Source organism: Mucor velutinosus (assembly GCF_035048745.1).
Source record: "Mucor velutinosus strain NIH1002 chromosome Unknown tig00001542, whole genome shotgun sequence".
In the NCBI taxonomy this organism is placed as follows: Eukaryota; Fungi; Mucoromycota; class Mucoromycetes; order Mucorales; family Mucoraceae; genus Mucor; species Mucor velutinosus.
In genome coordinates, this window is record NW_027041924.1 from 334,809 (window position 1) to 356,216 (window position 21,408).

Here is a 21,408-nt window from a genome sequence, read left to right on the forward strand (position 1 = left end):
TTAATATTTTCATGAATTGTTCAATAAGTTTATTTAAAACATATGTCTTACTTGGTACCATCGGATGCGCTTTGAAAAGCACTCCAAGAAAGCTTAAAGAAGCACAGGGTGATCATCATATTTTATATAGTCGAATCTGCCAAAATAGCTCAATCGAGTTCGAAATCTTCATGATTTGCCCAATCTGGAACAGACTATGAATCTGGATTTGAATAAATTCTGGCTTGTAGGGCCAGCTGGCAAACTCAATGCCCTTTTCATCATGAAGGCTCCTCTCATATATTTGTCTAAACATATATTATCACAGAAAATTGCGCCTGCCGCTTGATTATAGCCTTACTACTATAGTTTATGCGGAGCAAGTAATAAAAAACCTTTAAACATTATGAAGGCAACACTAAATGTTTTTAAGCCAATGGAAAGCAATTGGCAAATTATAAATTATTAGCTTTAGGCATGCTATTTTCTTTTGAAGTCTTGCACCTGATAATGCGGGTCGACCGAAATACTTGTAAGATCAACTTCCATCCTTCATGAAGTTTTTAAGTTTCTAAAAATCGGGGGTATGCAGATTTGAATACATATAGGTACAGAGTACTGTGGACTAAACATTGCATTTGAAGGGACTTGAGAAGAGAAAGCAAGCAGTCGTTTCAGGCGGATGCTGATGGGCAAACCGTGTAGTGATGAGTGAATTTGCCAGACATCTGAAGGTGAAGGAGTTCTTTGGTAGTGATTTTGTTGTGTAGGATTCGGTACCAAGTACTACGTGCATTCAGGGATACTTCAAGTTTCCAAAACTTACGCCATTGAGAAAAAGAGAGTATACAGCTAACAGTAGTGGGGAAAGGAAGAAGCTAGAAGGCAGTTATAGTATTTTATAAAAGTAACTTGCGTTGTAGAATGAATAAAAGTGCTGAAAATGAAGATATGTTATGTGCTGGAAGATCATGGACCTCCAAGACGTTGTGCGATCGAGGTACATGTAGTAAAAAGATGTACAGAACGAAATTAGTAAGAAGCAGGTAAATGGAGCGCAGAGAAGAGACAGCTTTGGTGATGGCTATGCCATGTAAAAAGGCGATTGGGGAGATGGTGGTATTTCAGGTGGAGTCAAGTAGAATGACGGAAGAAGAATATATCTGATCCTCTAAATTGCCGGATTGTTGGACGTGTCTTTAATACTGATTGAGGGATTGAAAGAGAGTTGCTATGGTGTGAGTGGGCGGAAGGAGTGTACAAGTAGTGCTATGAGTGGTAGCCGAAGGCAGGTGGACATGGTGGCATCGGTTGCCTTCATGAGGAAGGGATTTACCGTTATTGCCAGCAGCAGCAGCCAAAACAGTTAATGCTTCGTCCCTTTTTTCACTGGCCCGAAATAGGGATTTTGCTTGATTTTCGACTTCTTTAAATTACTTTTTCAGATTCGACTATATGAATTGTGCTAATCACTCCATACTTCCTAATTTACCTTTCTTTCATCTAAATTGTTTTTAGGGCCTTTCAAACCCCGAAAACAGCACTATTAACGCGATAAAACAAATAATAACAACAGAAGTAAATAAAATGAAAACCCCAACAAATCCAAGCAGTAAAACACCCACTCCTCCACCCAAGCCAGTCTCTACAACCGCCAAGAGTTGCCTTACAACATCTACCATCCCGTCTGTCTCCACTAAACGTCGACTCTCCACGTTAGCTAGACAAACACTTACCCCTCTTCCCTCATCTGTTAGTCTTCGTCCCAAGTTAACAGCTACAACCCGACTCACCCGTTCCATTACCAAAGCCATGGCCGAGAACACCCTACCACCTGCTGCCAACGCTATTCCTCCCGTAGCCGTGCCCAACATAGCTTCAACCACGACGATCCCTACTCAACCTTCCCCTCTTTCACTGAGTGACCTCAACATTCACTCCGTGCCCAATCTCCCTGACTATCTCAAGGACATTTACGCCCGCCTCGATAGTCAAGCATCCCAAATCTCTGAGATGCAAGCTCTCATCCAGGAGAACATGGGCCCTTCGTTCCTCCTTGGATCACACCAAAAAAATAATTAGAGGATGCTCAGCAACGGATTCGTCAACTTGAATCACAGCAAGCTCCGCAAACCTTCCCTGCCCCTGAATCGACTGCTGCCTCACCTCCTTCAACTACTGTGGCCCAACCTTCTTTTGCCGACGTCGCCAAGAAACAAGCGGACCCTTCTGCCGTCAAACGTCCCAAAGCTAAAACCATACCTCGAAAGAGGCCTCAACCTCTCAACCTTAATGTTAACGATGCCAGTCTTACTGCTGCTCGTCAATTTTCGGTCGTTTCACCCCACCATGGTTACCGATTTGTCTACATTCCCAACCGTGGCCCTTCGCCCATTAGCCAAATGAGGGATAACTTCCATGCTATGGGCATCCACAACAAGCGAATCTTGGATATCCATTTCCCCGACCGTCATGTTTGTGGCCTTCTCGTCCACATAGACTACATCCCATCCTTGGAAGCCCAATTGACCAAGTACGAGTTGGCACCTATCCAATTCGACCCCATGGATACTACCACGTTGCGTGGCCCCAGATATACTGACTCTGACCCTGCTTTCCTGGCTGCCGAATGTCGCCGCCTTTTCCTTGCTCGATGGAAGGTCATCATCGGGCGTTTGAAGGATCCGCATCACCAGTTGGCAGTGGCCCGCTTCTTCTGCTTTAAACAACACTTCATTCCTGAAGACGAGTATGCCCAACTAGCTAAGTCCATCAAACCAGCTTATGTTCCAGCTTACAAGCGTCAACAAACCAATACTACACCCACCGCCGCTGAACAAGACCTCACCATGGGCGAGGCAAACACCACTAACACCACCACTATCTGAGCTGACGAGACTTCAGCCCCCGTGACCTAATTAGTAACTATATGAATCCCCACCCTTATGCCCCCCTCTATGACACACTATGCTACTAACCCACCTATGACAGATTATAGATCAACTATTAAGATAGGCTCACTCAATTGTCCAAGTCTCAGTAAGCTCTCCAACCCAACCACCAGTTCCGAATTTGTACGATTCCTTCGTAATCCTGAACTGAAATATGACATTCTATGCTTCCAAGAAACCCATGCTACCGAATCAGTCCGTGAACGATTGAATATGCAATTTCAAACCAACACCAGCATCTGGACATCCCACTGCGGTATTGTCTCCCTCAACCCAAAAATCATCATCCAACCGCTCAACGTTACCCTTGGTGACCGAATTATAGTGTGTCAGGTAACACACTGTAATGCACTCTTTTCACCCATCACACTCGTTAATATTTATGCTCCTGCCACGGCGTCGTCCAGAGCCCACTTTTATTCACAACTGCTTACCATTCCACTCTTTCACCCCGATACCTGGGCTCTGGACACCTTTCCCATCACCATTGACATCCAACCACCTCCAATGTCTACCGAGGAACCTTCCACGATTGCAGTGGATCGTGAATCTCTGATTATACTAGGTGACTTTAATTATCATGCTACCTCTTATGCCATTGACAATACCAACTATACTACTGATTCTTTCTCTCCCCCTATACAGTCAGATCAACCCCACCACCACTATGCCATGCTGGCTCAACATCGCTGGCATGACTTACTCAGCAATTACCTCATCGAATGTACCCATTCAAAACATGATGGGCCACTTTTACCAACATTCCGTCGCGGGACCTCACGGTCGACCATCGATTATGTCTACTGCTCACCAACGCTATTTCAACAACTACACTCGTCCTCCATTGATTTTATGTGCTCCCAATGGACTGATCATGCCATCCTCAATACCACCTTTCAATTCTCCTCCTCTCAACAGGGTACTGGACTTTGGCGAGCTAATCCCCAGCTAGCAAAGAACGAGTACTTCGTCACCGAAATCCACCAGGCGTTAGATCAGTTCTTCCAGGAACCAGGTACTTCCCCTCAAGCACAATGGGATGCACTCAAGGCCGTAGTGAAAACCATTGCCCGTCGCATTGGTCGCCGCCACAGCTCTTGGCGCAACCGACAGCTCAAACGGTTTCAAAGGAAACGCAACCAGTTGTTCAAACGATATCAGAATCAACCAACCATTCTCCGAGAACGATTACCCGTTATCGAGAAACTCATCAGCGATCTGCAACAGGAGATCTCCATCCAACAAACCATTCGTGCGGGTAAAATGTGGCGTGAACAGGGTGAAACGTCTGCCGGATACCTCAAACGCACAATCGCCACTAGACAAATTCAACGCACCATGTTAGCTCTCCAACATCCAGACACCCACTCCATCTGCGATACGGCAGAGACTATGCAGGATGCTGCAGTATGTTTTTATCGTAAGCTATATACTACTGACTCCATAGATTATACCAGCATCTCTGAACTCTGCAACACCATCCCTGCCTCAGCACAGATCCCAGTAAACAGCCAACCCACCTTGGAGACGCCATTTACCATCGACGAGATTATGACTGGTGCACAGCGGTCGCCCAACCATAGCAGCCCAAGTACGGATGGCCTACCCTATGAAATCCTAGCGGTGCTACTATCCCACCAACAAACAGCCCAACTTGCCCATGCCGTCTTCAAGGAGGCTCTTACCCTCGGCATCGTTCCCGACAGCTGGCTCGCTACTTGCATGTGCCTGCTCCCTAAAAAGGGCGATCTCACAGACCTGAGGAATTTTCGTCCCATCTCGTTAATCAGCTGCGATGCCAAAATCTTCACACGCCTGCTCAACCAGCGTCTGATGCCACATATGCAACAATTAATCAGCCCCCAACAACTTGTATTTATGCCGAACCGCTTCATTGACGAGCACGGCTTCACATTACAGACCACCAAACTCCTAGCTACTACCAACCATTCATTCACCATTGCTCTTCTTTTGGATCAAGAAAAAGCATATGATCGTATTCATCCCGAATATCTTCAACACATTATGCTCCAATTTGGTATTCCACAATCTTTAACACACTGTATCATCTCACTTTTCTTCTCCACTAACATTCAGATCAACATTAATGGCCACATCACCACGGCACCTCTTCCTCAAGAAAGAGACCTTCGCCAAGATGATCCACTCAGTCCCCTCCTTTTCAACATTGCTTTTGACCCTTTCCTCCGCTCCATTCAACAGAACCCTACTTTTGAGGGTTTCCATGTACAACAAGAAGCCCCACCACATCCATCACCTACTGTTGACATAGACGATCTAACCGAAAGCCTCACCAACTCATCCTCTCCGCCAGCCTCTCCTCGCAACACTCCTTCAGTCTCTCCCACCCATTGCAATCCAATTAAGTACAAAATTCTAGCCTATGCAGATGACACATTAGTCTATTTGAAGAACTTTTCGGATTTCCTTCTTCTGCAGGACTCTATCAATACATACATGAAAGCACCGAATGCACTACTAAATTACAGGAAAACTATAGCCATTTCGCTCTCTGGACACCCACAACCAGATTGGCGCGAGTTTCTTGCTACACACCAAATCCACCAAATGCATGACCGCACCTCTCCTGATCCAGTAACATATCTTGGCTATCCCATATGCTCTAGTTTATCCCAACGCAACCTCGCTCTCCAACAACTCTACAACAATATCTAACAATGCATCCATATTCACTCCCAACGGAACCTCTCCATTCGTGGAAGAGCAACCGTTCTCAACACACTCATTTTCTCGAAACTCTGGCATGTCATGCGCAACTTTATTTTCACTAAAGCTCAATTACTCTCCTTACGCAGCCTTGGGTCCTCCTTCATTAACTTTCGTATCTTCCCCAAACTATCCTTTAGAACCCTTCAACAGCCTCGCCGTCATGGCGGCCTCCAAGTTTTAGATCCCATTGTCCAACAACAAGCTCTCCAATGGCGCTGGATTTGCCCTCTCATTTTAGCCACCTGTCATTCACCACTATTACCGACATACACCACCCCAAACATTCCACTCCAGTACACCTTGCAATGGTATTTCCACTCAACCGCTTTCTCTGATTACTTTTACTACTTACTCTTTCCTACTGCTCGACAAACCATCTGGTTCCAACATCGACCCAGCCCACACCAAGCTTTCCTTAACATACTCACCAATGTCATTACCACCATGGATCGAATACCTCGCTCCTTCACAACCTGTCACTTAGATTTTCATACAGGTTTATCATTACCTTTCCTTGAAATTATCTTACACACCCTCCCTTCTACTCACCCCCATTTCTCTTCTTTCACAGCTCCAGATCAACTGTTTGACCGACATCACGCCGTCCAGAAACTGCTCGCAATAGATGTGTTTACCTTTGACTTCGACTTACAAGTGATCCGTCTTAGAAACTGGACCTTCCTTGAGTTTTGCCATTATCCAAGAATATCTCATCGAGTTGCCCGTTGGATTGAGGAAGGCCAAATCTACCTCCAACCATTCTTTCTCGCTCTCTGCCGTCAGGCCCCTCGCCATTCATTTACCAGTGCCTCCTTTGGTGCCAACCCCCACAACATCCGCCCACTCATTCGCCGTCTTATCAAACCTATAACACCACTACCTCCAACAGTGCCACTCAACAGTATTCAATACTACAAACACTTGGTTTCCACCGAAATGCCCACCATCAACACCTCACCTCACCTCTTTTCCCATCCCAATGGCGCCTCTTTTGGAAACTACCTATTTTCCTTCAATCCCGAACTGTATGGTATAGACTTATCCATCGAAAAATTCCCTCCAAATCGATCCTCCACCACTTCATCCCCACAACTCACCCTTCACCTTCGTGTCCTCTCTGTTTGGCCCAGAGCCCGGAGGATATCCAACATTTCTTCTTTACTTGTCCTCTCAAACTCGCTGTATGGCGGTTCCTTGCCACTACATACCTATCCCACACACCGATCACCGACGACGTCCTTCTCCCATTCCTCCACGGCATTCAAACTCTATCCATAGCTGAACCCACTCGCTCTGCCTCCTTACCTTTTCCAGAGCTTACCGTTTACCAAGTTTTCGCTACCAGTCTACTCTGTATATGGCAAGCCCACTGGCGCTCCATCTTCGACCATGTCCCTTTTGTCACCCTCAACGTTAACACATCTATTGCCCGTTCTCTGTCTCGCTTGGAATCGGAATTACAGTTTGATTTGTAAGTATGTACCCCCACGTATTTTATGGTCGTATTCCACTTCCTTGCTTCCCTTTTTCATTTCCTTGCCTTTAAAAATATATCCAGTCTTCTTCTTCCCTCATCATGACATTTAGAGGACTTTAAATAAAAAATGGAGTACAACTCCCCTACAAAAAAAGTACTTCCTAATACATTCTTGGAGTACGTTTCAAGGCGTTTCCAATGGTGCCGAGTAAAATAAATGTTTTGACTGAATTTATCGAGCAATTCAAGAAAATATGAAAAGCGGTTTTTGGCCAAAATGTCAAGGTTTTGCATATATAGGCCTCGCAAAAGTGGTTTCAGAGGTTGCTTTAGATCGAGAGAAACATTTTGATTCATAATATACCATAGTAAAAGCCTTCATTATCAAGGTCAAAAACGCGATCGTTTGATTTTCAATGAAGACCATGAGGGGTATCTCATGCTTTTTGGTCGATTTTTGGCCATGTTTTTTGGGTCCTAAAAAAAGTTGAGCAAAGATATCAGCAAGTAAATGCTAGATGAGAGCAATTATTTGGGGCTATTTTGACAGCTTGAAACGGCTTCTACCGCCAGAAACCACTGCTCAAATGCATCCAAATTTTGCCGTGTTTTGCATATTTTTGAGCATCAACAGGCAATGCACAGAGATTAGCGCAACATCTACTAGTAGCAACCCTTTATTGACGTAAATATACACTGCAGGTACGATACCAAGAGCGCATTTGGTGTCAAAAATAAGCTGTTCTAGTTTTAAAATAAAGGTTGCATTTTCTAGATTATAGAATGCATTTAGGTATCCTCTACATCTTTATTGCATTCATATATTGCATTCATATATTGCATAATGTCTCATGTAATAAGAATGTGAGCTGCAAATCAGGAACGAATGAATGCAGTTGCGGTTTAACTATTTGTGCTAGTGTCAACCCAAGAAATGCAATGTATGAGTCCTAGCATCAAGGTTAATCAAGGTTAATCAAGGTTAATCAAGGTCAATCAACAGATCAAATTCATGTTCAAGACGTTCTTGCTTTGTATGTATTCCCCCCCCCCAAAAGGCAATATATTGGAGAGGTCGGACGCGGTGGCTTGCCGATAATCTAATTTAAAGGAGTGGCGTTTCAAGCATCAAGTATATAGAGCCAATACATGTGTGTGTGCTTGGCGTAATGGCTGATCTGAGCACTGAACTATTGCACAGTATGGGATGCAGACGTCACTACAAAACGCGAAAAATATATGCATTGATATACAACTGTCTACTTTGCTTTAAGCTTTTTCATTGTCTTCTTTACTTTTTCATATCCAAGCTACACACTTGTTTTCTCATTTATCACTCATTAAATCATAAATACAAAACAAAAAAGAATATAAGCTTACATTGAAACACTTTCTCACCATGACAAGCATTGGCGTACTTTTGCAATCAATTGACCGTAATCAAAGAACCATCAAATTCTCAGAATACAAAGGTAAAACTGTTGCCATTGATGGTGATTACTTTCTTCTTGATGGAGCTTCCCGTACTGCTTTGGAGCCTGTATGGAATCATTCCGCCAATTCGTAAGTATTAATATCTATTCCGTTGATCTTATATTAACAAGATTTCCCTGCAGATATAACGACTATTTGCTGGAATTTACTCAATTGCTTGAAGAAAATGGTGTAACACCTATTGTGGTCTTTGGCGGTCTTCCTCTCTCTTTCAAGCAAAGCATGAATAATGAATGTCGCAAGTAAGTTTTGGTAGTGCAATCAAGTAACCATATCATTGTCATTGATCATGTATTTGGATTTAGAGCCCGTCAAGCTGCATTAAACAGTGGTAGCCACCTGGGACCAGTAACCATCTCAGAAGACATGGCCATTGCCACTATTACAGTAAGTATTCTCCCCTTTTTTTTTTGGATGGTTTATATCTTTTACTGACTTTACTCTGCAGAAATTGATGGAAAAGAAGATTAAATGCATTGTAGCACCATGCGAAACTAGTGCTCAACTGACATACTTGGCAAAGACAGGCAAGGTGGATGCTGTCGTCTCTGAGGACCCTGAGCTCTTGGCTTTTGGTTGTCCAAAGTTTATTCACAAGAGTTTTATCTCTGGAGAATATATCGAGTTCTGCATGGATAGAGCATTCAATGACAACAGAAGCAATTTTCGAGCATACGGTGCTGACACTTTTCGACACATCTGTATTTTATCTTTAGCCGGCTGTAATTACCTGCTTAACGCTGAAAGTGCTATCTTCAGAGCATTACTGAGAGTGTATGAAGGCAACAACAGCAGCACTGATCAAGTATTACGTGTCTTGCAGAAGCTATTCAAGGAAAAACTCCTTCTGGACTATCTCAAAAACTTTCACATGACAGATCTTGGTTTCACGTATCAATGGGTCTACGATATGGACAAAAAGAACTACGTGCGCCTGAATCCACTTCCACCCAATTGTTCGGAGGAAGATGTCAAGTTGCTGGGCAAAACCCCAACCGTACAAGACTCCATCAAGTTCATTGTCAACGAGATCGCCCCCAAGAGCAAGCCTTTAAATTTAAAAGAGCGTATCACAGAAAAGTTTCTCGCTTACGCTAAATCAGTAAAAGAGAATATTATGGTAGGTGTTGCGCCAACAAGCTGCTTAAAAGTGCCCACCAAACTAACGGCGTACATCTTTTGTAGCCTTCACATTTAGGAACACCATTCTCAGCGGCAGCACCCAAATCACAAAAGTCACCTAAATCATCTACATCATCAGCATCTAGAATGGGACCCAAACGAGTGCTTTCTGAATTGAGTAATGTTACCACAGTATCAGTGTCAGTGGCCACAACAGCTGGAGAGTTCTTTGCATCAACCTCTGCGCAAGCCTCATCACACTTGCCTAGACCTACAGTGGCAACACCTAAAGAGTCAACTGCTGCATGTCCTTCATTCTCACTACCTCCTTCAGTTGAACAACCTTTGATGCCTTTAACTGAAGCAAGCACAACTTCAACTCATGACGATCCCATCTCTCCTCCTCATGTCACACCAACGAAAGATGAGATGCCTGACACTACCACAGTATCTATCAACAATATCAACGCAAGCGTTTCTAAAGTATCGCAGGACACAAATCAAACATCAAGTGGCCAAACATGCGAGAGAAACAACCCATCTCCACCCTTGTCGCCACCTACAGCTACACCCATCAAAGAGAATACGGCTTCATATAATCAACATACCGGGGCCAAGCCCTTGGCTGACAAATCGGCTCAACCTGTGAAAATAACACCACCACCATCTCATTATATACCAAACATTGCACATATCAACCCCTCTACAAACAATATAGCTACATCCATCAAACAGACAGCAATCCCTACTCAACAAGACACCCTAGCCAGGCCCAATGCCAGTGAATTATCTCAAGCTGTGAACATGACGCCATCATCTGATCACGTATCTTACAATGCTCACGTTAACTTTTCAACGAGCAATACAACTATAGCGGCAACTATAACGGCCATCAAGCTATCTCAAAATGCGTCAAATGGTGGTGGAGAGGAGAACGGTAACAATAATAGCAGCAAATACGATATGCGTGATCCCTATTACAACAATCCAAACTACTTTATCCCAACAAATATGGCGTCAAGGTCTAATAACGAGAAATCCAAGAAAAGATCGTTTGATCAGACAGAGCATAGTGTTTCCACGATGCAAGGCAACAGTCGCAAAAAGCACCATCCTCGTTGAATCTACGTATAAAGTCAAGGTTCAATTGATTAATGAATAAGAAATAATCATAGCTACAATAGTTCAGTATAGCCAAATATTACTTATGATTCTTGAAATTAAATAAATGAGTATTCATAGTTTTTTTTTTTTTTTTTATGTTTTTATTATTATTATTATTATTATTATTTGCTTAGATTGTCCATTTTCAGCAAAATCTTACTGCAGACATGTTTCGCAGCCCATGAATCATCAATATCCAGACTAACGTTATTAAATATAGAATGCAAGGAAAATAGTATGGTTAACGATAATGTTATGTAATTTACCACCTACTTTCCATACGCTTCAAAATATCAAGTTGAACAGCTAATAACTAGCCAATCAACAGTGTCCTTTGCTATAACCAAATCAATATTTTTTATGCAGCATTTACGTTATTATAAGACTTCTGGTTCACTACATCCTCCGTACGAGTCGCATTTTCTGGCGGCAGAACAGTGATGCCCATTCGCGGATGCTGCTCTTGAGATGGCGACACAGAGCTGACCATGCGTAAACACAGGACTTTTATGAGATCTACAGCGATTTTTGAGAGATTATCATTGCAAAAGACACCTATATAGGGAAAAACTCGCAATAAAACCAAATAAAAAAGAATTCAAGCTAATCGATTGTTCTTTCAAATTCATGATCCCCAATTAATCAGCATCGCAATCATCATTGCCATCAACAGAAAGACATTTAGGTCAGCCAGCAGCAATGCCGCCGCCAAAATTCATTCAAACTCCATTTATTTTTTTCTGCTTAAGATTGGACGGATTTTGTCTTTTTACGACTTCTTTAATCTATTTTAAGGTATTTGACTATATAAACTGTGATGATCACCCTACGCTTCCTAATACACTCTTGGAGTACTTTTCAAGGCGCTTCCAATAATGCCAAGTAAGATACATGTTTTAACTGAACTTAATAAGCAATCCCAAAAGATCTGGGACAAGGTTTTTGGCCAAAATGTCGAAATTTTGCATATGAACACCTCATAAAAGTAGTTTCAGAGGTGGCCTTGGATCGAGAGAAACATTTTGATCCAATATATACCATAGTAAAAGTCTTCATTTTCAAGGTGAAAAATGCGATCGTTTGATTTTTGATGAAAACCATGAGGTACCCCTCATGGTTTTTGGTCGATTTTTGGCCATGTTTTTTTTTGCCGAAAAAGTTGAGCAAAGATGTCAGGAAGTTACTACTACTCAAGTACAATTGTTTGGCGTCATTCTGGTGGCTCATAAAGATCTACATGCCAAGATATGAAGGCTTGAAAGCTGTCAAATTTGGTTATGTATTGCTTTATAGAGTTTAAATACACGGCATAAATCACATCTTTGGTAGTTGGAACTTATTAGAAAGGCAGTTCTGTAGCTTGCGCAATTTTTAATTCGAATAAGAGGCATATTGATTTTGTTAAAGCTAATTCATGCAAATTTTGTTGCGTTATGTTGCCGGTAAGCTTATTAGCAATGGAAATAAAAACTCGAATTTGCTGCTTACTAGATACTATGGTTTTGAACCTTCGCTTCGCTGCAATCCAGCCCTCATATAAATCAATATTACCAAGTGTTGGATTAGACGCCTGATTACCATGGCTTTGCACTTTTGATTTGCTACGGTATAACCCTCTATAACTCAATGCTACCCAATGTTGGATTAGATGCTTAGTTGTCATAGGCTTTACACCTTTGCTTCGCTAAGGTAAACCTCCCCTATAAATCAATGTTATCCAGTGTTGAATTAGATGCATTATTATGTTCTTGGTGGAGAGGCTGAGCCCCTCCTCCGAACCCCCTCCCCATTGCAGGCTTTGCCGGTAGCTTTATTCACCTTTGCCCGGCTCTCAATAGTGGATATGATTGGCTTGTCTATTTTTTTTCATAGTTTTCCAGTATATATATTAGTGATTAGTGATAGTGATTAGTGATGTGTGGTTGGTTACGACATATTTCGAAATATACAACATTTGAAATAATGGACGTATCCGCTAAACTAGCGGGAAAAGGGATGAATTATAAAGCAGAAGAGCCCGTTTCGGTAAGCGGTAGACAATGTCGTATTAGGAAATTTTTTTTGCTACAGTGCGTACGGTCCCAAATGGCGGATTTGAAAAATCAATCAGCGGTTTCTGAAAATTCAACTGTCGTAAAATAAAAAATCATTAAGCGTGAAAATAATTATCCAATCAGCAGTTCCCAAAATCTCAATGAGCGTGAATAAAATTTCCAAACAGCGTATTTTGAAAATCAAATAGCAGACTCGATCATCCTAAAAAGCGTTTCTTTCATTTGAACATGTTTAAATGAGCAACACACACAGATTCTTTATTGAAGATGGACAAGGAGGAATAACTACAGAAGATGGTGAAGAGGCCATGGACTGCATTATTGAAGAAGGAGACGAATTTAATCTTCAAAACTTAACAAATTTAAGTGAATATAATGAATGTCAATCTGTTCCCATTGAGCTCGATGCCGAAGACGAAAATTTAGAGAACAGAATTTCGCTCGTCATTGAAAAAGTAAACAAGACTATTGCTAATAAAGTTGGGAATGTTAGGAACTACGCATCTTACACTGATGATCAGAAAACTTTGTTCCTATACTACTTGAAAATTAAGTTTTTTTTCTGCTGCTAAAGCAGCAGAGTATGCCGGAATTGCTGAGAGAACTGCTCAAACTTGGGCAAAAAGAATTAGAACGGAACCAGATTGGAACATTTATGAAAAACAAACCAGTAGAGGCAATCGGGCTAAGAGTCAGCTTCAAGAGCCACAAAAATTGCATATTCTTGAGCTTTTTGACAATAAACCATATACGACGACCGACGAAGTTGTTGATAGTTTAACGAAGGCTTTTGAAGGGTTCACGCTGAAAAAATTAACAGTCAATAGCTTCATATTACATGAGTGCAATTTGACGATTAAAAGATTACAACGCCAACCTAAAGCTCGAAACGATCCTAAGCGTATTGATGCAAGATACGAATGGGTTATAAAGTACAATAACTCAGACATGGACTTTCTTCGAAACTGCATTTTTATTGATGAATCAGGCTTTGATATTAACATGAGGCCTTCTTATGATCAAGCAGTTTCCGGAACACCAGCTATTGCGTCAACGCCATCTGCAAAAGCCGAATCACATTACATTTTGGGGCGATAGCCACTGTTGAGGTCGTTAATATCGACGTAAGAGTTCCTCAAATGAACAAGAGGATCAAAGTTGCTGGCGGCCGCAAAAGAAAAATTACTGATGCTAAAAAAGCTGGGAAGAAAGGCACAACGACAGGGCATTATCTCAATTTTTTACGAGGGGCACTTGATCAATTAGACAAATGCCTTGAGTTAAACGGCTTTTATCTTGTAATGGATAATGTCCCTATCCACAATCATGAGGAGATTGAAACATTACTTACCGACAGAGGCTATAAGATGCGTATACCTCCCACCTTACTCTCCTGAACTGAATCCTATTGAGCAATTCTGGTCGTTAGTTAAAAATAGAGTCAAGCGTAGTAAGTTCAACGACAAAAAAGACTTGTTTACAAGAATCCGTGATGCTTGCAATGAAGTACCTATGGAGATAAAAACTAAATCGGTAGAGCACTCAGTTGAAGCTCTTAAAAAGTGTACGAAAAATTAAGAGAAAAAAAAAAAAAAAGGGAAATTAGTAGAAAACACTTTTCTCACTATTATTAACAAAAAATGGATATTGACTATGATATGAACGAGATCTCTCTACGCGACGAAGATATTGAAGCTGTACCTGAGATTATTGTCAATGTAATGTCAATAATGAGAAAGAAGTGGGAGTATAACATCACTGCATCAGCCATGGAGTTAGATGAAGATACGACGATGGAGCTGAAGGAAGGGCACGAGGGTGATGAGGCCAGTAATAGCTCGGACGAGGAGGAAAATGAAGCTGACGTGCAGAGTAGTGAGAGTGATTTGAAAGAAGAGAAGCCTCTCAGAGACCTGACTGAAAAAAAAGACGACGCTAGCAATGCTAGACGTATATACACTCAGCAGGATATCAACAAGCTTATTGGTCTGTTAGTTGAACAGGTACCTATAAAGGATGCAGCTTTAAAGACAGGAATAAATGAAAAATCATCCTACCGTATCAAATCGCATTGGCAGAAAACTGGGGAGGTACCTCAACAGAAGAGAAGAGGACGCAGAATGGGAACTGTTCCTGAGCTTACTGAGGAGCACTCAAAGTTTATTATCGACCTTGTTGATGAGCGTTCAACTGCAACTGTAGCTGGAATACACGAGTTGTTGCTCATAGAGTTTCCAAGTCTCTCTGTAAGCCCATCCGCAGTATACAGACATCTTAGGACCAGCTGCGCACTATCTATGTGATAGTTTGTAATTAAAAGAAATAAACACAGAAAAGAGTACTTTGAGAATCTTTAAGATGTTTATTAAGTTTAAAGTGAGATAAAAAAATATATATAAAAAATAAACTAAAGTATTTATATTAAAATATAAGAAACATAAACTATATAAAATGATAGGCTAGATATGGCACATTATAAAATGGTGCCATATAAAAATATATCTTATTTCAGGGGAATAGGAGATTAACAAGATATGTTATGAAATAAAGAATAGATGATTTAAAGGTTGTAACTGGTTGAGGACTTGATCTGTCTCAGGGTAGAACCTGAGTTAGAGTCAGATCTAAAACTACCAATTAAAATCTTTTTAATCAAAGATTTAATCATACCATTTAATATATTATTTATATGTAGTGTGGATATAACAGTTATTTATATTATAACATGTTGTTTATTATTTATTATTAGATATTAGATTATGGATTGTATGATCTAGTTGGTATTATTATGTAATGAGTGAACAATTACATTTTTATTGTATAAAAGGTTCAAACTACGACAATTTATGAAGAAGTTGAAGATTTCAGTTGCGAAGAAACTTTGAAGAAGAGAAAGGTGGCCATCCTTCAATGGCTAGCTGATAAAGAAATGAACTTTGAGAACAATTGTGTATTTTTGGAAGAAGCGGGATTCAATCTACACATGACACGCACTCGTGGCTGGTCTAAGTAGGGAGCACCTGCTAAGACAACTGTCCCTGCTTCAAAAGTCACTACAATAACCATCCTTGGCGCCATCTCAAGTGCCGGCGTTATTGACATTTCTTTGAGAAAGCCAATAATGGTTTCGGGAGCTAAGAAGAGAAGAGAAGACGGTAAAGTTGTTACAACAACAGCCAAAGTTGGAACAAGGGCCGAGCATTATCTAAATTACTTGAGTAATGTGATGGATGTTCTTGACCGAAAAATATGAGGGGCTTTTACTTGATAATGGACAATGCTCCCATACATAAGCCAGCTACAGTAAGAAATTTGATAGAGAGCAGAGGCTGTAGATGTGCATATCTTCCACCATATTCACCATTCCTAAACCCAATTGAGATATTCTGGTCGAAGGTGAAGTATGGTGTCAATAGAGAGCCTTTCGAAACTGGAGAGACACTCACACCAAGAATCATGGATGCCTGCTCCAAGGTAGCCAAGAAAGACTGCCAAGGCTGGACCCACCATTCCCTCTGATTCTTTGAAAAGTGCTTAGCCCTGGAGAAAAACTTATAAGATCAAATATTTAGAGGAACGAGTTTTCTGTCAGTGAGACGAATTGAAAACCTATTGAAGCTAAAAAAAAATAGCCAATGAAGCTCTTTTAAATTTTTATTGAGATCATATTTTTACACTTGGGACGAAAAAGAAGGAGGATGGAACGCAAAGAAAATAGTTGAGACTATTCAGAAAAGAGATCGCCTTTCTTCTGATTATTTGTCAGAAAAGGTTTCTGCGTGTCTTATCCTCCAACACAATCTTTACGAGAGATAGTGACAAGCAACCATTATTTGGGAAGTTAAAATTGTTGTAGTTGACCCTATTTTGCGCTTAACAAAAAGCAAGACCTAAATTACACTCATGTCTGGCACAGGTAATAATTTAGGAAAGAAATACACCTTAAACTAAAAAGGATTGACATAAAATAATACATAGGCATATTAAGCACCTTAAAAGAGTATAACTTTAGGATCTAAGGGAATCCATGATGCAAACAATATAACTTCAAAATAAGAATAATATACACTATTCTTGTATTATCATACATGTCGTATAAGCTTAGACAAAGTGTATTATTTATCATATGGTTAATAATTGAGTGGCTACAACTATTAAACAAGAACAGATATGAATAGTACTCTTTGACACTTTACTTATGTAAGCTTATATAATATATACTTCTGGCGTATATGTTATTACCTTTAATATATGCTATGGGCAATATACAAAAGGAAGTTTTTTGTTGTTACTTGAGAGTAGGTTATATCAAGCTAAATAGGACATTGACATACCTTATAGTAAACGACCTAGCCACTGTTCTTACCCGCATCATGAACATAATGATTGAAAGAAAGTAAAAGTATATTTACTTTAAACCATATTAAACTTAAAGCAGATAATTGTCTGTAAAGACGCGAATACATGATAGCGCATCTTTACAAATCTTTCATACCATACTCTTTTTATACAATAATTTGCAAGGGAACTGTGCTGTTTAGTCAGAGAGTTCTAATATAACGAAGTCTAACATTATGTCATAACATCCTTAATTTCAGTATACATAGCTGTGTTGTTTCTCTATCCTTTGGAGCTCTCAGTTAAATTTGAATAAAGAATAATTCCCCTTTGTCTGTTTTCTTAAAAGTCTCATTTCTACGCAATTCAACACACTCAATGCTTGAGCTGCCATTAATAACTGTTCTCAAGTATATCTTCCATAACTATACTTTTCATTGTTGCACAATTACACGAAGTCTAAGTCCTAAACTCAATATAACAAATGTTAACCTTGCCTGGGAAAAAGGACAATTATAAGTTATAATTAGTGAGAACGCAATCTTTTACCAATTGTTATTATTTAACATCTTGCTCGACGCTTGTTTAATAAGGCGACCCTTTTTTCAGTCTTCTTCAATTTCACATATTTTTTAAATACCAATCCCGTTGATCACATCATTATGAAAACGTAAAATACAAAGAAACGGCTCTAAGAATAAATCAAAATGCATTCCTAATGCTTAGCTACTACACTTTTATTGCTTCTCTTGGGTACTTCAAATGGACATGCCCAAAATATTGTTGATAATGATTTAAAGATGGTAACGTTCGATGTGATTCATGCACCCAATTATGATATTGGAACTGGCCATTCAAACGAGTCAACCTAATACACTAGGTGTTCACTACGAAGATATCAGTGGTGTGTATTTACTTTGTATAATAAAGAAACCAACAACAGTATTGTCTACAGTGGCATAATTCCTGCCAGCAACAAACAATACAAATATGTGGTTCTCAATAGCATGAATCATGTGGTTAACACTGAACCATTCTAACGACCAGTCAACCCTGTCATAGTCCATACTGCCTTAGGAAAGGTTTACCCAACCACCCATTGATAGAGATAGAGATCTGAGTGACAAAAGGATATTTAAAATACTAGTATTTAGCGAAGCGGAAAAGCCAAAATGATGTTTGCACCTTCTGGAGATACACAGAATTGATATGGTTGTATTCCTTTTTCTGGTACTGCAACATTAGGTTCGAGAGAAGCAGCCTTTCCCAAATTGGACATCAGGATCTGGTTAACCCAAGCATTTTCTGAAATCAGTCGGCGTGGTTTGGTAGGGAGTGATAAGTAGAGGCATGGCCTTGTTGAACCGATTAGCAAAACGCTTGGCAAACAATTTTGCATCACAGTTGATTAGAAAAAGAGGGCGCCATTATATACAAATAATACAATACCTTGTTTCATTAGTTTTAAAGACGATATAAGAAACAACGTATTTATTTATTTTTATCAAAAAAAATAAAATAATATGGTATGAGACATTGTATAATATTTATGGTACGATTATTGAAGAGATAAGTATTCTTCCAAATGCCTGATTTTTTTATATTTTAAGTCGAGGGCAGCCTTGTCAATCTCTGCTTCTTCTTTAAGTTGCTGCAGGACTCTTTTCACAACTCTCTTATCTTCATTGTTGTGGGTGGTGTAACTGGTGATGGTGGTGGTGGTGGGATTGATATTACCAATAGTTGTGGGATTACCATTACTAGTGGTGGTAGAGTTACTTTGATCATTACAGCTGATGGTAGTGGGGTTACTTTGATCATTACTGTTGGCAGTGGGAATACTATTACTGGTAGTGGTGGTGGGATTACTATTACTAGTGGTGGGAATGCTGTTACTGGTGGTGGTGGTGGGATTGATATTACCAATAGTTGTGGGATTACCATTACTAGTGGTGGTAGAGTTACTTTGATTATTAGAGCTGATGGTGGTGGGGTTACTTTGATCATTACTGGTGGAGGTGGGTTTGCAGCGGCACCCGTTGCCTGTAGGTGTCAACCGTGTTTGAGTGGTAGATAGATCCTATAAAAAAGTTTTTGTTAATAATTCTTCTTCGATCAATGAATTTCAAACTAACATAGTTAGCTTTAATACCATTGAAGATCGCTTCGTTGATATAGATTCCTGATAACTTCTTGCATAGTGAATTACGTCTACAAGAGTATGTTTTAAAGAAATCAGCAGCTTCTGTTGCTTTTTGAAAATGTACTAAACAGAAACTATAAAAAAATTGAATAAATAGGCTTAATTTGTAGAAGCTAGTACCTACCCGGCTACTTTTTGAGGTTTATAAACGTGTTTACACTTTACAACCGAGCAACGATTGATCACAGCTTCGATTTCTTCAGCAGATATCCCTTTCAAAGTGTAACCTCCAACAAATACTTGTGACAAAAGCTCGCACTTGCAATTTTTTTTACCATGTCAGATTGCTTTAAGACAATAATACAAATAACCAGAAATCAAAATGTGTAGAAGGAACAACCATAGGATGTGAAATTTTTTTATCAAGCAAAGACTTGGTCGCAGGAGACACCAGCAATTGAAACGTCATCAGTTAATCCTGTATTCAAGCTCATTTGATTCAACCAATAGAGCAATCATACTTAAGTGTGATGGAGAAAAGCTAAGCCTCTGTTGGACTGGAAAACTATAAATAACGTCCATTCCAACAATTTCCATTTTTTCTTTAAATTATTTCTCTTAATTTTAGGAGACGCCTGAGTCTTTTTCTTAAGTTTAGGGAAATTACTTGGGCGAATTTACTCTTAATTTTAGGAGTTTTTTTTCTCTTAAGTTTAGGAGTTTTTTTTCCTCTTAAGTTTAAGGGGGGTCCTTTTAATTTTAGAAGGATTTATTTTTTACTCGTAAAGCTAAATGAAAAACATCGTTTTCTCTGCCGAAACTAAAAACTAGTCTCTAGCTTCCAACTTAATACATGCTCTCTGAGCCACGCTTTATTTTCCTTTTATACCATAGTAAATGTTTTTATTTTATCTTTGGGAGGGAGATAATATCAGGTCACAAATACAAATATTGTCCTCACGGTAACAAAAAAAACAACTTACTATCTTGTGAGTTGTAAGTTTTTTCTACTTCTTTCACCATGTTATTTGTTTTCTTTTGGCTTTTTAAGACTTACCACAAAAATAGCTTAATGTGTCTTGGCATTTCTTAGCCTTCTTTTTCTTTTAAAGACGGGTATAACCACTGGCCATTAAAACACTGCATCGTTTGAAGCAACTTCCAGATGAATCTACATCCGAAGAAGAAGAGGATTTGGTTATGGAAGAAATTGAATTGGGAGTAGTGCAACTGCTTCTTATGGTTTGGTTGCTCAGTTCATCACTAATTTTAATTTTCAGATTATCTCATGTTGGATTCCCAATCGCCTCACTCTAGAGTAAAGCACTAATAAAAAAGAAATTATGAGAAATTAGTATAAGGTAAAAGTATGTCTACGTTGCAGTATCTGTAATTATATGATTTTTGTAGAAAACGATAAATCTCAAGACAACATGTCGCATAATAAATTAGCAGCTATTCACTTTACAAGTGAAAAAAAGCTAAAGAATAGTTAGGTCAAGTTGAACATTCATTATATTCACTTAAATTTGTTAAGTTTTGAAGATTAAATTCGTCTCCTTCTTCAATAATGCAGTCCATGGCCTCTTCACCATCTTCTGTAGTTATTCCTCCTTGTCCATCTTCAATAAAGAATCTGTGTGTGTTGCTCATTTAAACATGTTCAAATGAAAGAAACGCTTTTTAGGATGATCGAGTCTGCTATTTGATTTTCAAAATACGCTGTTTGGAAATTTTATTCACGCTCATTGAGATTTTGGGAACTGCTGATTGGATAATTATTTTCACGCTTAATGATTTTTTATTTTACGACAGTTGAATTTTCAGAAACCGCTGATTGATTTTTCAAATCCGCCATTTGGGACCGTACGCACTGTATAACATAATGTTATAGCAAATAAGAGTACAAAATAGCTATAACATAATGTTATAGCA

The 21,408-nt window shown here is 39.7% G+C and overlaps 6 protein-coding genes across 6 annotated transcripts; 5 read left to right on the plus strand and 1 right to left on the minus strand.

Moving 5' to 3' along the window:
• Positions 1 to 1,566: 1,566 nt before the first annotated feature.
• ATC70_004788 (uncharacterized protein) lies at positions 1,567 to 2,867 on the plus strand (the record flags this gene model as incomplete). Its single annotated transcript, XM_064824088.1, has 2 exons — positions 1,567 to 1,969; positions 2,062 to 2,867. The coding sequence occupies 2 exons, from the start codon at positions 1,567 to 1,569 to the stop codon at positions 2,865 to 2,867; spliced, it is 1,209 nt and encodes a 402-aa protein (XP_064677024.1).
• Positions 2,868 to 2,936: 69 nt separating this feature from the next.
• ATC70_004789 (uncharacterized protein) lies at positions 2,937 to 5,627 on the plus strand (the record flags this gene model as incomplete). The annotated part of the gene is made up of 1 exon (XM_064824089.1): positions 2,937 to 5,627. The coding sequence occupies one exon, from the start codon at positions 2,937 to 2,939 to the stop codon at positions 5,625 to 5,627; it is 2,691 nt and encodes an 896-aa protein (XP_064677025.1).
• A 93-nt stretch (positions 5,628 to 5,720) lies between these two features.
• Positions 5,721 to 6,959, plus strand: ATC70_004790 (uncharacterized protein; the record flags this gene model as incomplete). The annotated part of the gene is made up of 1 exon (XM_064824090.1): positions 5,721 to 6,959. The coding sequence occupies one exon, from the start codon at positions 5,721 to 5,723 to the stop codon at positions 6,957 to 6,959; it is 1,239 nt and encodes a 412-aa protein (XP_064677026.1).
• Positions 6,960 to 8,557: 1,598 nt separating this feature from the next.
• On the plus strand, positions 8,558 to 10,896 carry KEX2_1 (pheromone processing endoprotease; the record flags this gene model as incomplete). Its single annotated transcript, XM_064824091.1, has 5 exons — positions 8,558 to 8,721; positions 8,775 to 8,894; positions 8,958 to 9,039; positions 9,101 to 9,772; positions 9,838 to 10,896. The coding sequence occupies 5 exons, from the start codon at positions 8,558 to 8,560 to the stop codon at positions 10,894 to 10,896; spliced, it is 2,097 nt and encodes a 698-aa protein (XP_064677027.1).
• Positions 10,897 to 14,632: 3,736 nt separating this feature from the next.
• RFC5 (Replication factor C (RF-C) subunit) lies at positions 14,633 to 15,295 on the plus strand (the record flags this gene model as incomplete). Its single annotated transcript, XM_064824092.1, has 1 exon — positions 14,633 to 15,295. One exon carries the CDS (start codon positions 14,633 to 14,635, stop codon positions 15,293 to 15,295), a length of 663 nt encoding a protein of 220 aa, XP_064677028.1.
• Positions 15,296 to 18,888: 3,593 nt separating this feature from the next.
• Positions 18,889 to 19,485, minus strand: ATC70_004793 (uncharacterized protein; the record flags this gene model as incomplete). The annotated part of the gene is made up of 2 exons (XM_064824093.1): positions 18,889 to 19,410; positions 19,483 to 19,485. The coding sequence occupies 2 exons, from the start codon at positions 19,483 to 19,485 to the stop codon at positions 18,889 to 18,891; spliced, it is 525 nt and encodes a 174-aa protein (XP_064677029.1).
• Between the last annotated feature and the right edge of the window lie 1,923 nt (positions 19,486 to 21,408).